Source organism: Nannobrachium achirus (genome assembly GCF_963921795.1).
Source record: "Nannobrachium achirus genome assembly, chromosome: 3".
NCBI classification, from domain to species: domain Eukaryota; kingdom Metazoa; phylum Chordata; class Actinopteri; order Myctophiformes; family Myctophidae; genus Nannobrachium; species Nannobrachium achirus.
Window position 1 is genome coordinate 43,452,421 of NC_137812.1, and position 17,552 is coordinate 43,469,972.

Sequence of the window (17,552 nt, forward strand, 5' to 3'; positions counted from 1 at the left end):
TCTCTATAGGCCTTATAAAACAATACAATTATTAGTCTTTAATTAGAGCAGCTCCTCTGTGGTACAGGGGACAGACAAAGCACAGTAGAGGATTAGAAGAGAAACTCCTAATATGGCTCTTTTATCACTCCATTCAAATGCAATTTATGAATGCACCAAGCCCCCCTTTGTGCCTGGCAGAGTGGAAAGTGTAGATTTGGGAGAGAGAAGGGTCACTAAACAATACTTTTTACTGGAGTGAAGGAGAAGAAAAGGGAATATATGAGACACGGACACAAAAGTGCACAAAACTGCAAAGGGTGTCAAAGGGAAACCTCACGTTAATTAACATCTCGAGATGTGATGATAAAACCCGAATTTAGCGTTCAATCCCTGATCATCACAGGAGCCTCAACTCACTTGCTCCATGATGTCACAGGTAAATGACAATTACGGGCAGGGACGTGCACAGAATGTTAGAGAGGAAGGGGCTGACATTTCTAAAAGGGCCTTTTGGTGAAAATATCGAAAATAGCCGACCTCTACCGATAGCCGATTTCTACAGAGAGAGGACAATTCTTTCAACATAAGATGTTGCATTCAAGTTCATGAGAGTTTGGACAAGGCAGGTAAAAACTGCATTCATGGTCTGGAGAGCGCAATTTTTACAGACAGATAAAAGGGCAGGGGCTCGAGCCCCCTTTGATGTCTATGTGTGCACGTGCCTTACAAGTCCATTTGAAGTTACAGTACATTAACAGAGGATTACGGTGTACCAGTAACAGTCAGTCAAACAGTATTAATGTAAAACCAACCTGTGTACTGTATTGCACCCAAAAAAAGACCCTGATAATATATCTTCGTTGTCGGGTGGAAACCTCCAAATTTCATATTTGTACGTTCTTTTTCAAATTAAAGCCCTGCTTCATCATACAAGGCCGTCGCACAAAAGTAGTGAAAACAGCTGATCTACAAGCACACAACGCCTCGCGGTAGGCGTTGTGTGCTTGTAGATCGGCTGTTTTCACTAGTTTAAATCATTTTAAAAATGATAAATGCAAAACCAACGGTTTTGGACATACAAGGTTTTCACCCGACAACGACGATATACTCAATGTTTAATGGAACCCATCACTTTATATTGGCATCATCTGGGCCACTGGCTCTTGTCTGACAGATGAAGGAATTCCCTTTGACTTTCTCCTGGAAAACCAACACTGCGTATTCCAGATCCTTCTGAATTCCATTGGTGGATAAAGGTGGGGAAGTAAAGGGCCCAGACAAACAGAAAACAGAGGGTGAGTGGGGGGGCAGTGGGGGGGGGGGGGGGGGGCAGCGGGGGGTGTGGCAGTTCTAGAAGGAGATCAGACAAGAGAAAAGAGAGAGAGGAGGGTGTGATGGAAAGAAGAGGAAGAACGGAAAAAGGGGGATAGACAGATGGCAGGGGTTCTGCCTGGCTGAAGGGGGCAAGACATGGGGGGAGGTGTGCGTGTGTGCGTGTGTGCGTGTGTGTGTGTGTGTGTGTGTGTGTGTGTGTGTGTGTGTGTGTGTGTACATAAGGAGCTGAAACACACCAAGGTCTACCCTCTCTTTTCCACAGGCTCTTGCACAGCTCATGAGATATATCTTTGCATCTTCTCTGGCCCTCTCATGATAATGCTTCTTTTTACGCACGGCGTGGAGATTTCACGTTTTCTTCCGTTCCGTCAAAACGTTCACCCTTCTGCTCCTGGGCGAAACGGGAGCATGCCCAATTTGCGTTTTAATAAAGACCGTAGAAAGACGCCTCATTTGCATGTCGACTTAAAATAAACGATAAAGTAGCTTCACTCTGATTTTGTTTTGAGATGGAGATTATAATCGGCCATCAAGAAAATAATTAGGTCTCTCTCTCTCTCTCTCGCACTCTCTCTCTCTCCCTGTGTGACTGACAGATAAACCTGCTTAAGGTAAACTAGGGATCGCGGGAACAACAAGACGCTGTCAAAGGCTGTGAATGTTTGTGTGTGAGTGCGTGTGTGTGTGTGTGTGTGTGTGTGTGTGTGTGTGTGTGTGTGTGTGTCTAAAAAACACAGTGTGGGGGGGATGGCAGAGGAGAGCAGTGAGAAGGAGAGGGGGGGGGGGGGGGGGGGTGTCTTATTTACTGTCGTTTAATTTGCTCCACTCTTCTCCCTCCATCCGTCCATCCATCCCTGGGCTTTTCTGACAGGTAATAAAAAGCGGGAGCTTCCCTGACAAGCCCATTTGAATTTGGATTGAATAATAGAACTGCGTGGCTTTTCTCACAGGGGCTCTGTCCAACCGTGCACAGCCCACCAAAAAAAATCCTTCCTTCAACAGCCGCTCTGTGTGTGTCAGTGTGTGCGTGTGTGTGTGTGTGTGTGTGCGTGCCCGCGTGTGTGCCCGGTGCCTATGCTGAAATGAACTATGGGAGACACCTATGTGCATACGAGCACATGCATATATGCACACACGCATGTATGTCATGACACATATACTCTACATCAGGCTTTCTCAAACCTTTTTAGGCCGTGACCCCTCAAAATAAACATATTTGCACTGGGGACCCCCACCCTGACAACCACAAGTTGGAATTGTAGGTATTGCATTTAATGTGACTCGGTTCCACAGATAAATATTGTGAAAATAGCAGATCTAAATGCTCACAATGCCTCGCATTGCGAGGCGTTGTGAGCTTGTAGATCGGCTATTTTCACATTGTTCACCTTTGAGAACCACTGCTCTACATACATCGTAAAATCCTCTGTGATAAGTAGCAGTGTAAAAAATGCCCAGTAAGTGTCCGTTTGTACACTCACGTTAAATTAACAGAGGATTTTACTATCCCCTCCTTCTATGCTTTCCCCCTCTTTTCTACTTCATCTCTCCTCCCCTCGCTCCTTGCTCCTTGCCCCCTTAACCCACAACCACAACCACTGTTACACTCCTCCCCTATTTCTCCTCTTCTGCCCATTCTCTCTTCATTCCACTCTCCCATACTACTGCTTTCCAGGGGTGTCTCACCAAATTCTGGGCCCTGGGTACAAGGATTCACTGCGGGCCCACCATGAATGTTCTTCATAGGGGGAGGGGGTTTAACCCTATTTAGACTGGGAACGCATTATGCCGCCTTATTTTGTGCTTTAACTATTAAAAAATAGCAGATATACAAGCTCACAGCGCGGCACAGAGTGCCGCGCTGCGAGCTTGTAGATCTGTTATTTTTGAAAAATCGTGAACATTTGAATATTTCAAATCCTTTTTTAAGATTTTTTTGAAAAGATCTATGTTTCTATGTCAGTGGTGCTCAAACTTTTTCATGTGACCTAACCCTAACCCCAAGAAGTAAAATTTGAATTACAAATGTTCGCTTAAAAAAATACATATATTCAAAGACTTGCAGAATTTTCACGACTTTTCAAAAATAGCATATCTACAAGCTCGCAGTGAGCTTGTATATCTGCTATTTCTTAACTCATCTAGTGCCATTCACGGGATATCTCGCGAAAAGTACTCGAGTATCTGTAGTGCCATTCACGGGATATCTCGGGAAAAGTAATATATTACTGTAACGGCGAGTACATTACCGAGAAGAATGGCCGTGGGTCCGGAGACGAAATCCGTCGCTGATTTCGCATCATCACGGCTCCACGAGCACAAAATAGTCCCATCCATAACATTGAGGTGGACGGGGGATCTCATCTTTAATGTCCATTATCTCAAAACTTCACTTTAGAAGCTAGGATGGAGGCAGATGCTCGCTTATGTTACACAATGATAAAAGCTCCGGTCGGCCATTACACAACTCCACGTGGAGAACGATCGGTTCCGGCGCACGATCCGATGACGTCAGACCGGAAGTGATTGCGTGGTGGACTTCTGGCCTTCAAAATAAGACAACGCAAGTGAATGGGACCTGAAGGAGGCACTTTGGACATTATAATCCGTTAATGTCTGGGGCTCTGAATGAGTTAATAGCTAAAGCATAAAATAGGCCCCTCCACCTTGGGCCCTAGTAACTCAGTCCCACTTTCCCCCCCTTTTGACGCCCCTGCTGCTTTCTCCTCACCCCCACCTCCCCTGCCTTCACCTATCCTTACCTCATCCTCCATCCTCCTCCACTTCCATCCATCCATCCCTCATTCTCTCTCCCCCTCCCTCCTCTCTGTAGCTGAAATCCCATTCCCCGCGGGGCAGGCTAAATTGAATTGGCGTGTTTATATGAACAACAGGGCCGCTGCTTTAATATACCTTAGAGTTTATGCCTAATACCTCCTTACTAATACCACTGGAGCTCACAACAACTCTATACAGTTACACTACGGACAGTCACACACACACACACACACACACACACACACACACACACACACACACACACACACACACACACACACACACACACACACACACACACACACACACACACACACACACACACACACACACACACACACACACACACACACACACACACACACACACACTAGAGAAACAGGAAGAAGAGGGACACTGAGTGAGTGAGTGAGTGAGTGAGTGAGTGAGAGCTATACCATCAAGTTATCCCCATATTACACTTAACCAGTAAGTATCATCCTAGTCACCTTGAAGTTTCCCTTTTGCCCTACACACACATAACCCCCCTGTTATGACTAAATGGAAAGAAACAACAGAGAAACGCAGGTAGGGTTTTTTTTTTTCTTTTTTGATTAGTAGGTAATGCTAATATCCAGAGACTTGGTTGAGAGTCAGTCATGCTCGATACCTTGCAAACATCCTCCATTTTCTCTCTCTCGGCCCTGTCAGCCGACAAAAGGCCCTCAGCACAAAGGAGAGAAACAGGCCAGAGACACTCAACCCAATTACTATTGATCAGTCTGCACTTAAGAGGACAGACCTACACACACATCCATATACACACACACACACACACACACACACACACACACACACACACACACACACACACACACACACACACACACACACACACACACACACACACACACACACACACACACACACACACACACACACACACACACACACACACACACACACACACATTAAAACCCCTGTTGGATCAGCAAAGGCTTTAACTGTGAGCAGGTAGGACACTGAGGATATGAGAATATAAGGTGACAGGACAGTAATATTCCCCTGATTTCAATAGTTATTCTCATTGCTCATATTTTTTAACGAATATGTGAGGGGAGCTGTTGTGTTCAGATATTAAGTTGCCCACAGCAAAGACGATTTAAAATCCTCCCTCAGTAATGATTTGTCTTTTGAAAAGAGAATGAAATACAGGGTATTGGTCTTTTTTTTAATATAATTTGTCGTACTATGGTGTCACATGGCGAAAATAGATGATCTATTCTACAAGCTCACAACATTGCACCACGTTGTGTTAGGCCGGCGCTTGTAGATCTTCTATTTTTGCCATTTCTGAAATCTTTGAATTTTGACAATTGTTTAATCTCAAAGGACATGTCCAAAATAGCGACACCAGGTTGAAAGTAGTTAATCAGTAAGCTATATATCTTTGCATACCCCTTCTCAAATACTGGCTGGGATTGAGAATATCACTTTGTTGGGTGGGATCACTGTAAATGGCACAATGTTTTCTCCTATTTTTCTAAAATCAAATATCAAAGTAATCAAAGTAAAATAATGCAAGCTTAAACAACAACACAAGGATCCATAGTGTAAAGTATTGGAGGTTCCATGCTTAGGGTTTAATTCTAACTCCTTGGAGCAAACCTTTTGATGACTCACACTTAATCCACCTACTTAATCCACAAGGCTAGAAGGTGAGAATATAGGTTATATTTCTGGTGCGACCAGGCTTGCTCAGTAATAACCTACTTATCCAGTATGGCAGTAAAAGCACTATATATACGACACGACATGAGAGAAAAACATTTACATTCATTATCAAATATGTCACAAATCTAATGCAAAACCACCTAGCACTGCACTAATACAGGCATTTCGATCCAGGAAATTCAAACACATGATTAGAGAAAAGCATTTGGCTGTAAGAATAACTCTCAATTGATGTTTTAATATTTTGTCCTACAACACAGAAATTCATTGACAATTTGCAGTTCCACTTCTGCCAGTTGTTCAAAACAAACCAACTAATTGAGTTACACCTAGCATAGTCAAATACTGATAGTCAAATGCTGAATGTTCTTACACTGAAAGGTGTGCCTTTCATTATCCCTAGCTTTCGTCAATTGAATTTATTTGAAAGTGAAAAATATTTAGTACAGCTGTAAACTGAATAAATGAAGCGCCAACATTTTAAATAAATCCATCGTGACAATCCAAATAAGCAGCTCCTATGGTGTAAAGTAGCATCTCTCTGTAGAGGAAGCCTCAGACTCTAGAGGTATTTTGTAGGGCCTTTCAACCTCCTCAGAATATTTTCTATAAAACAGCACAATGAACACATGCTTTTTTTGTTTGAGGACCCTTGGCAAAAAGCTTCAACTTTCCAAACCCTTACAGGATAACCATGTGCACACAAACACGGCCAGACACACACACACACACACACACGCGCGCGCGCGCGTGCGCACACACACTCACACACACATCCTTTAAGGGTGTGATGAACTCTGCATGGTGTCTAGAAGCCTGTGCTGAAATATCAATGACTAAACTCCCCAACGACTCAGTAACTATCTCCCTGGCTCTGATTTTATCCTCAATAATTAATTTTCTCTCCGAACGCCGACTCCAGCTTTATCGGCCGCTCCCCGCCAGAATCTCAGCATTCCATTTAACCATAATCCCCGGATAAAGGGATAGCCAAGGTGAGCTAATGCATGCACACGCACATGCACGAGCACGCACACACACACACCTGAGTAAAGACTATTCAATGAAACACAATAGTAAAAGTCCATGCACAGCGAGCTATACCAATGGTGGTAAGCTATTGATTGCGCAGAACAAATGTACTCTGTATCTGTTACTATTAACTATTAAAACCTATGGACAAACTAAGTCTAAGTGGTACACATCTGAATAGGAAATATGCAGGACCACATAACATAACACTTCATTTGGCGACCTCACCAATACAGGCTAGGTAAACACACAGGCGAGCCTATAGTTTCAAATCTAGCCCTGCGACACTGGCATAGCAACAGCTACGTAACCAGGGCTTTCTCTTGGTGGATGGAGCAATGGATGGAGTCTGGGAGTGGAGGATGGGGTAAGGAGAACAGTGGGATGGTGAAAGCAGTGAAGCTGGGTAGCTTAGGGGAAGGAAGGTGGAGACTGCTCATGGAGACAGACAGATGTTCAATTTCCAAAATCACCCTCCGCACTGTAAAAGATAAATAAATCCACAGAGAGATTGTACCAATTAATTAATTCTCTCTCATGACAGTGTGCAAATCCTGGCGCTATTGATCACGCCAATGCTTCACTGTTTAAAATAAAATATTCAGCGCTTTCGCAGGGGGGCTAAATCTAAACATGGGAAGGGAGGTGGACATTGCCATCCCATCAAGTCAAGAAACAGGTACGGAATGAAATGGATGCATAGCGGGAGGTGAAGGATGACAGGAAAGTGTCATCCTTGGATAGGGGGAGTGGAGAAAAGGGAGAGATGCATAGGGATGGATGGATTATGGGTGGATGGATGGAACGAACGGTGAGTGCCAGCTAGGCCAGACCCAGCCCAGCTGCTCTCTGTCTGGATCTCCTTAATTAAGAGACATGGGCAGGAAAGCCTTAGAATGGCCACATACACACTGCTAGGACTCTCTGGAGAGGAAACTACTAACCACACACACACACTATGCATGTGGTGTATTGGCAAGAACTGCAACCCTCTGGGACCTTCTGAAAAACATGGCCCGCTATTATTAGGCAAGCTCTTTGCATACCAGGCAACTGTACCAACCCTAAGAAAGAGTGTGTGTTATGTTGTGTGTGTGTGTGTGTGTGTGTGTGTGTGTGTGTGTGTGTGTGTGTGTGTGTGTGTGTGTGTGTGTGTGTGTGTGTGTGTGTGTGTGTGTGCGTGTGCGTGTGTGCATGTGGGGTACTCCCCTTGCCATTTTGACTGTTAAACAGAACTCTTTGCTTTGAAAACAACTTCTACTTCTCTTTGCGCCTCCAGTCAAGAAGAGGCCAATCTGGCTAGCCATCGTCAAAGAAAAGGTTGATCCTTTTCACTGGAGCTCAGTTGTAACTCGAGCTCAGTTAGGCTGTTCTTGAGAGACTAAGAAGAGGCAAAGAAGAGTCACGGAGAAGGAAAAGATAGAGAATGAAAAGAATGAGACAGCAAAAGAAAAAAGGGAGAAAAGTGTGTGTGTGTGTGTGTGTGTGTGTGTGTGTGTGTGTGTGTGTGTCTGTGTGTGTGTGTGTGTGTGTGGGGGGGGGGGGTATTTTGGGGATCCATGACTGCCTTTTGCCCTGCTTCACAACCCCCCCGTAACTCATGCCCAAAACATATTAATATTAATAGCTATTCCTCCAACCCCCCCCCCCCCCCCTCCACACACACCCCTCATCCCCCAAAAAAATATCACCACCCTAGGCTATCAGTTAATAAAGCCCTCTTAACACCCCCCCCCCCCATCTTTTCCCCCCCCAAAATAGAAGGAAAGACAATAAGAGAAAGTTCTGCGGCCAAATAAAAGAACAGAAATTAATACAGTCCCGTGGGACGTCCCTCTCTCCCGCAGTCACCCGCACAATAATTTGATTTCCCATTAAGTGACTGCTTAATTATAATGATTATTATTGGTAATTGTAATTGACGTTTTTTTTTTTCTTCCCTAACTCTCTGTCATTTCCTTCACTCCTTCTCCTCAGTACCTCTTCACACACACAGCTTTCCATTTTTTGGCAAGAGGACCAGCAGTTAAAAAAGCAATGGCGGTGTCTATATCCGTATGCACAATGCGGTACAACGGAGCCCATGAGGAGATAAGTGCACGTCCACTGATGACATTGTAAAGTATCATATTATGTTATTCATCATCCCATTGTCCAACATGTCTCTCCTGCTATACTGCTAAATGAGACCTTACAATACGGCACTGCCATATTGAGCCGTGGAAATTTCATTTAATCATACAATACTCGAGTCCGTGCGAGCATGTGTGTGTATGTGTATTACCATACTTGTGAAGGCCTCATGTCCCCACAACCACAAGTGTAGTAGAATTAGAGAAATCACTGTAGATATTGCGAGGATGTTTTTGTGGTGAAAATAATGTTTGGATTACAATTAGGTAAAGGCATTTAGAGGTTAGGTTTAGGGGTTGAGGTTTTGCGTGCCGGCGTCATGCACCGAAAATAGCAGGCCAATATGCTCACAACAGAACACGATACGAAGTCTACAAATGGCCAAACATTATTTTTTGCCATGCCATATCGTCACTGTCGGGCAGAAACCTCACATCTCCAAGCTTCAAATTTGTATATTCTTTCGCAAAGCAAAGCCCTGCTTCATCATACAAGGCCGTCGCACAAAAGTAGTGAAAAGAGCCGATCTACAAGCACACAACACCTCTCGGTGCGAAGCGTTGTGTGCTTGTAGATCGGCTATTTTCACAGTTTAAATCATTTTTAAAGTGATAAATACAAAACAAACGATTTTGGACATACAAGGTTTCCACCCGACAACGGCGATATATAGGACAGCCGCCCTAAAATGTGGATATCCTCACAAGTGTAGTAATTGTGTGTGTGTGCGTGCGTGCGTGTGTGTGTGTAAGTGTGTAAGTGTAATCGAATACTTCTCTTCCCTTATAGCTTCAGGGCACAATGTGTGCTGAAGGTTTCCCCTGGAAAAGAGATTCTTCATCTCAATGGGTTATCGTGCTTAAATAACGGTTGAACTACACATACACACGCATGCATTCAAGTACAGTAGGGACCCACCGGTCTCCAGTTTATTACCCCTTCCTTCAGGGCACCGGTGCTTCAAAAAGGTGTGTGGGTGTGTCCACACACAATATTAAAAAGAATCGACTTAAAGATGAATCTGGATCGATCGCTGAGAAGTCGGAATTAAAGAAATAACAATAATAATCGCAGTTCAAACATCGGAACTCTGCCCTGCTGTGTGTGTAGTATTTCATTTCAAAAGTTAAAACCGTTCCTGTTCAGAACTACGTGTGATGAGGCTTTGTTCCAGTGAGTGCAGGCACGGTCGTTGGGATCACCTCAGCCATGATGAAACGCTCTGTCTGTCTCTCTCTCTCTATCGCACGTCTGGTGTTTTGCCTTTCATCTTGCGTCCGCCTCGTGACAAACTTTCACAAGTCTTTCGTCCTCTGATTTCAACTGACCATGGGGACCAAATTATGTGATACATAAGACATACTGTTCCATTTTCATACATGATGTTATGCATTAGTGTGTGTGGAACAGATTATACATCAATAATAATAATACTATTGCCTATCAGAATGAATAAGAAAATAATTATATTAGTGTTTAAAGAAAATATTGTTAAATTACTGTGCTAGCTGTGGACTGAGTGAACATTGTTTGAAAGATAACACAGGTAGAGAGATGTTTAGTCTGTGTGTGTGGGAGTGTGTTGAAATGTTTTTCCAGTAGATTGTATTTAAATAACTACCGCACAGTCTATAAAGAACAAACACCCACATTAATACAAATGAGCACCTGCAGCACCAACAACAGATGTTTGCGGGCTTTTTTGTGTTTGTTTCCAGACAAAAATAAAAATACAGAGCATTTTCATAAATTAGTTTGATATAATTAATTATTTTCCTATAGGGGATTCTACCCTCCGTATATGGGGTCATCTCTGGTAACAATAATATCAGAAATTAAATGCTTAATTGAGAAAGCTTTCACATAACGCACATCTTTTTTATATACTGTATAATACTCATGTTAATAATCTGGTACTTAACGGCTACAATAAAATATGATGTTTCATTGTAAGCTCTCTCCTTAGAAACGACAATAACATTTCATTTGTGTAAAAAATACACTTTGGAACATTTTTCCCTTGTTTATACCACATTGAGCTGACCTTTTAACAACCCTGGGGTAAAATACCACTCCACAGAGTTCTTCTGTCTGTACATGGGTTTTATCGACTTAAATAGTGACTAGTCACCTTATGAGACTATCCCACCTTAACATGGCCTAATTCACATCAGCCCGACATGTTTCACATCTGAAACAATAGCTAGCAATACGAGTTGTTGAATGATGCAACATGGAGCCTAAGCCACATTGGTGGGGCAGTGTTTCTACACACACCCACACACAGTGAATTGATTTTAGTAAAAGTATCATCAACCACAATCAGATTTGACAGTCGGACAGGTTTCTGGATCCTACTCGGGGGGTGGGATGGTGGAGACAGATTTGATATAAATGATGGATAACTAACTCCGTTAGAACTACGCTGAGATCTCAGCCGGGAGACCACCAGTAACACCATGGATGATCCTTTTCCAGGCCTGTCTCTTCTAGTTTAGCTTACATACTCTCATCTCTCTCTCTGCCTCCCTCCCTCTCGCTCTCTGCTCTTCTGTCCCGCTGTCTCTGTCCAGTCACCCATATTTCTTTCCATTTAAACTATAAAGCACTCATTTTAATATTCTTTCCCTATTATGCTGTGAATTCCCACTGCACATTTCCTTCAGTTCTTTACTTAACTGTGACTTTAAATATTCTCCCTTTCTGTCCTTTTCCAACAGTCTACATGGGGTCTTAGAAAACTAGAGTCAGTTAGTGCGTGAAGTGGCCAGTCCGTAGATCTGCCTAGCAACGCCGTGAAACACCTGACCAAGGAATGAGAAACTTAATTACACGGCAGAAGCATCGATTCATCGAAACTGACCATCAAAGCCTGACCATCAAAAAACTAGTTATATATAAATATAATATAGATCTCAAATAATTTTCAATTCACATCACAGAGTCGACCACCAAACATAGCAATATTGATGGTAATATAGTTAAACACAATAACTAAGGTTAAATATATCTTCTGTGACGGTGTAACATGTAAAAAGAAATACTACGAATAATAAGAACATTAGTAAGATGATCAGAAATGTAGACAAATTACTTCAAGTACCTTTCACACTATGGAAGATGGAAGCTGATGCTTAATTTACCAAATTAAATAATATATTAAATTACTGTTTTTTGCCAGTGTCAAAATGTTAGTTCGGGTAAATGCTTCATATAAATCTATTTCTGAAACATTTACATCTTTTTGTATCTGCATATTTATTGGGATATGTTAGGCTCCACACAGTAGACTAACATAATTTGCATACCCTATAGAGAAACAGGAGATAATAATAATACAACTCAAGCTATGGCACAGATTTTTATGGTGTGTGTGTGTGTGTGTGTGTGTGTGTGTGTGTGTGTGTGTGTGTGTGTGTGTGTGTGTGTGTGTGTCTGTTCAAACACGTTGTGTGGCAGTGTGGGTGTGGCGTTACACCTCGTGTGGCACTGGGCAGCCCAGATAAGAGCTGATCCTATCCATGCCCCCTCCTGCCTGCCCGCCCACACACACACATCTAGCATAGTCCCCCTACATACCATTGTAATCTCATCGTACCATTCCAATGCCCTGAACACACACACATACACACACACACACACACACACCAAAATCCTTATTCCACTATAGTCCAAACCACATCCTTACAGTACATTTCCATCTGATGAAAAGCTGGCTTGCAACAAGCATCATAAACCACAAAGGCCTACTGCAGTCACAGCATCCATAATCATGTTTAGGCCAACAGCCTGAACCATCCTCTAAGAACCATCCACCAAAATGTAATCTGTATGGTCTGTAACTGTGTCACTAATATAGGCCAAATCCTTACATAGGAGTATGAGCAGGAGAAACAAAATAAAATCAGGCCTCACCTATCCAATAGTATTAACGAGACGATATGACGTCACTGAAGAAAGAAGTTACTGTATGTGAGAAGAGAAGAGAAGAGAAGAGAAGAGAAGAGAAGAGAACTTACCTTCTTCTGCTCTGGAACAGAGTTAGCCTTTGGATACAAACACACACACCATCTCAAGTCACCAGACCTTGCTCTGGTGCACACAAACACACACAAGACTCACACAACTCTGGCTATACAGTGATACCATCGGCCGCCCCATCAGCAAGCTGGTGTGGACTCTCTAAGCCTCAAACAAAGTTTGGTGTGCGCTGACCAAGACAGAGGGGACAGAAAAAAAGAGGGAGAATGGTGGAGGTGAAGAGGAGGGGTGGGTGAGAGGGCAAAAAAAAGAAGAAAAAAAAAAACGTGTGACCACCAAGCGAGGTTTAACTAATATGATTCAAGTTTAGCTTGAGCACTTTCCTGCCGCCCCCCAAGCTCATTCACTTGGGGATGCACGCACACACAGGCATGTACACACTCACTCACACACACACACATCACGGCGGGTGAGAGAGAGGCACTGAGCTGGTTTTTGGGAAGCCCTTATTTTTCTCTGCTGTTCCGTCTGGCTGATGCTGCAGGACAGACAGACGGCTCTACTCTTTCTATCGCTTTAAAAAAAATCAAGCTTCTTGTTCCCTTTCTCCTTTCTTTAACGTCCACACCCTCCTGCCAACAAATGCCCCTTATAGCCACTCTGTGTGTGTGTGTGTGTGTGTGTGTGTGTGTGTGTGTGTGTGTGTGTGTGTGTGTGTGTGTGTGTGTGTGTGTGTGCGTGTGTGTGTGTGTGTGTGTGTGTGTCCATGTTGTCAGATAAAAGCCTATATAAGAGAGAAAGATAAAGATTAGACTGTAAAAGTGTGAGTATGTGTGAACAAGTGACTGTGTGTGTGTGTGTGTGTGTGTGTGTGTGTGTGTGTGTGTGTGTGTGTGTGTGTGTGTGTGTGTGTGTGTGTGTGTGTGTGTGTGTGTGTGTGCGCTATGAGAGTAAGACAGGATTCAATTTCTGTAGGTGAGAGAGAGAGAGAGAGCTCTTCACAGAGTGTAGTGAATGTGATTTGATGGTGATGCTGAGATGGGCTTTAGGCATACAAATGCTATTAGTCACTGGCAGTGTAAACCTGTTACTGCGCTTGCACACACCCACACATACAGACAGCGAGGAAGAACCGCAAACACAATAGCATGTTTTAGCAATGTGCGTGTGATTGTGTTTCATCCAGAAGACCCTTTTCAGCTGAAGGTAAATAACATTACATGTACAGATCCTGTCCAGTACAGTTAAACTCCATGCCAGCTTACAGAACAACCAAAATGAAACGTACCTAAAATGTACAACAGGACTTTCACCAGTTGACCCTTCTTTAAAATGTCTGTGAAAAGGGTCTATACAGTAGAATAGCATGGGATGCAAGGTTGGAAGTGGTTAACCAATGAAATGTAATAGAGCGAGTGAATTAATGTTTAAACCTTTTCCATTAAAATGTATGGTTTTTGACATACATGTTTTCCACCCGTCAGTGACGATTTGCTGAAGTGAATAGAAGCTGTACAGGACTGATCCCCAGTAGAAGACAGTCTCCTAAGTTCTAACCTCATTTACAAAGGTGAGGTGAGATGGGAAGGAGAGAGGAGAGACAGGAAGCAACCCAAAACCTACACCACTCCTAAAAATGTCCTTGCCTTTAGTCCTGCTTTCTTCTATACAACACCACCACCTCCCTCTTTTTAAGACCCCCACCACCCCACATGGCCCCCGTCCGTGTGCAGACATGAGGTCAAGCTCCAAAGATCACAGAGGCCAGACGAGAGATATAGAGACAGAAAGAGATCCAAAATCCTTCTTTCCTCCCAAAGCCAGGCCAAACCTTGAGCCTCACTACCAACATCAAACCCCTCCTTTACCCTAGCTGTGTGTGTGTGTGTGTGTGTGTGTGTGTGTGTGTGTGTGTGTGTGTGTGTGTGTGTGTGTGTGTGTGTGTGTGTGTGTGTGTGTGTGTGTGTGTGTGTGTGTGTGTGTTAGTGAGCAGAAGCACTCTTGCAGAAACGTCAGCCCAGGGAAATTCAAATGAGCAAGAAACAGAAAGAAGGAGACAGAGAGAGAGCGCGCGCGCACAATAGTGAGAAAATAGGATAAAAGATTGGGATGGGGAGGGTGTTAGGTAGGGGGGGTTGAGGTTGAGAGAGCGAGAGCAAGAGCGCGAGAGAGAGAGAGAGAGAGAGAGAGAGAGAGAGAGAGAGAGAGAGAGAGAGAGAGAGAGACTGTAAATGTTGCTGAGACTGCAGGTTAAGATAATGTTTAGATCTGGAGAGATTTGCAGAGAGCATTTTTATTCATTTTTTCTGATTAATACTCACAAACCCCCCCCTCCCTGCGTTGTTGTCTTTCCGTTTGTTTGTTTTTGGCATTAGCGTTACGACTGTTCGTATGTATGTGTGTGTGTGTGTGTGTGTGTGTGTGTGTGTGTGTGTGTGTGTGTACACATGCATGCTGATTAGAATCCGGTGGTTTAGAAACACAAATAGCCACACTCACTCTCTCTCCCCTTTTCACACACACACACACACACACACACACACACACACACACACACACACACACACACACACACACACACACACACACACACACACACACACACACACACACACACACACACACACACACACACACACACACACACACACACACACACACACACACACACACACAGTATGTATGCACAAAGATTCTTGAAGACGCATCAAGGCAGCAAAGAACTGAGCACGTAATGTAGAGAATGCTAATAGCATACAAATATGTAAACATACAGTATACACACATACAGCTCGTTCACAACGTACATACACCATCTGTGTTCATTCTTTATATGTGGAAGAAAAACAAATATCCTCTGCATCCATTTTGTCAGCAAAACACATAGATTTGATGTCCTGAGACAGCATTACCTGAACGGCTCAACAATACATAATGTAACACACAAACAGAAATGCTTCCACAGTATACAGTGAGACTGCGCCACCCTACATAAACACACGAACACACACTCACATACCTGTGCTGTAAGCAGCTTCTCCCTCCAAGTTGAGCGAGATGCTGTGATCTCCGTCCTGCTTCCCACTCCCCAGGATCATCCAGTTTTCAAGTCCATCAGAATCGGAATCGGAATCAGACACCGATCCAGATGGCTCGGAATCTGATTCTGATTCTACTGCCGAGTCCTCAGAGTCCAGAACCACAATCGACTGCAGACTGGGATTGCTCTTCCTTTTCTGGTGGGTCTAAAAAAAACATAAAGAAATATACCATTTCATGGATATTGAGTTTTCCAAATATATGGAAATGCTTAGTGACTGATCATAGTTTCACACCAAATAAACCTCTCTCTTTCACACCAAATAATCCTCTCAATAGAAAAGCAAATATTTTAATCTACAAGCAGAACCTTTTCTAGTTGTGTTGGTACAGAAAGGTTGGCTGCTGCTAAACCTTTACTGGCAACCTTGCCTATGCCTGATTTAGGCTCTGTCTTTGTGTCGTATGACGGTGTCACATTCCAAAAATAGCCAATCTACAAGCTCACAATGCCTCACAGATGCAACGATTTGTGAACTTATAGATCGGCTATTTTCGGCATGCAACACTGTTGTAAATCAAAGTATAAATCGGGCTTCACAGGAGCTTATCACACACCAACATACAGTATGTCTACCTACCGTACCTATTACGGAGTGTCATTGCTTGCTAGTACAGCTAATGTCCAGGTAACTGCCCTTGCCCATCAGAGACAAGAGCAGTAGTGTGGTTACTGGTTTCTAGCAGTATTAACTGACAAAATGCCGAGCATAAAGTATAGACACAAGCTGAAGCTTTAATGTCAAGTGAAAAGGCAGATCAATTTTCCATAACCCATATTTTTGCCAAAGGATATGAGTATGCTGGTGCTGGTATACTGTTGCACATATTGTGCATTTCAAAAAACACACGCAGCTTTAATTTGGCAATTAAAGCTGCAATCCGGTATTCATTGTAATATATAAAAGGTCAGGGTCAGGTTCCCTCTTAGCTGCCCAGTAGATGTTTGGTCACTCACATGGGAAACCAGGGTTTGAATCTTGGTTATTACAATTGCAATTATTACCTCTCTATGCCAGTACAGTAGAGAGAGAGGGGACATAAAATTTACAGATTGCAGCTTTAATTATTTTTCATCCAAATTACAAGACAACCAAGTACAATTTGCAGGTCTTCTTAAAATTACCTTCATAGGTTAATGATTTATATAGTATGCCAGCCCCTGTGCTACAAAGTAACTGGTGTGAGACATTACATTGTTAAATGGAACCCAAGTACAGTACATTGAATTACTTTGGGAACCACTTCACACTCACAGTGGTTGTGGGTGGCTCATGTGTTACATTTTAATAACTATGTGTTACTAAATGTTACTACTCAAAACCTGCCTGTAATGGTTTCATTTGGCCCTCTATGTTTAGTGTCATCCGTAGAGGATAAGGCCCTCTGAAGCCAAGCTACTGTAGATGTCCAACACACAGTTGCCTCATTAGATTGATATGTGTATATTTACATCCGACAATGCCTGCAAAACAATAATGGCTTGCAAAGAACATCGA

The 17,552-nt window shown here is 43.1% G+C and overlaps 1 protein-coding gene across 1 annotated transcript in view; it reads right to left on the reverse strand.

The window, feature by feature from the left end:
* Positions 1-17,552, reverse strand: part of zcchc7 (zinc finger, CCHC domain containing 7) — a 69,663-nt gene that overhangs the window by 46,058 nt on the left and 6,053 nt on the right. The window contains exon 3 of the mRNA XM_080721554.1: positions 15,974-16,199. Coding sequence (XP_080577680.1) covers positions 15,974-16,199 — 226 coding nt within the window. The remainder of the gene's footprint in view (positions 1-15,973; positions 16,200-17,552) is intronic.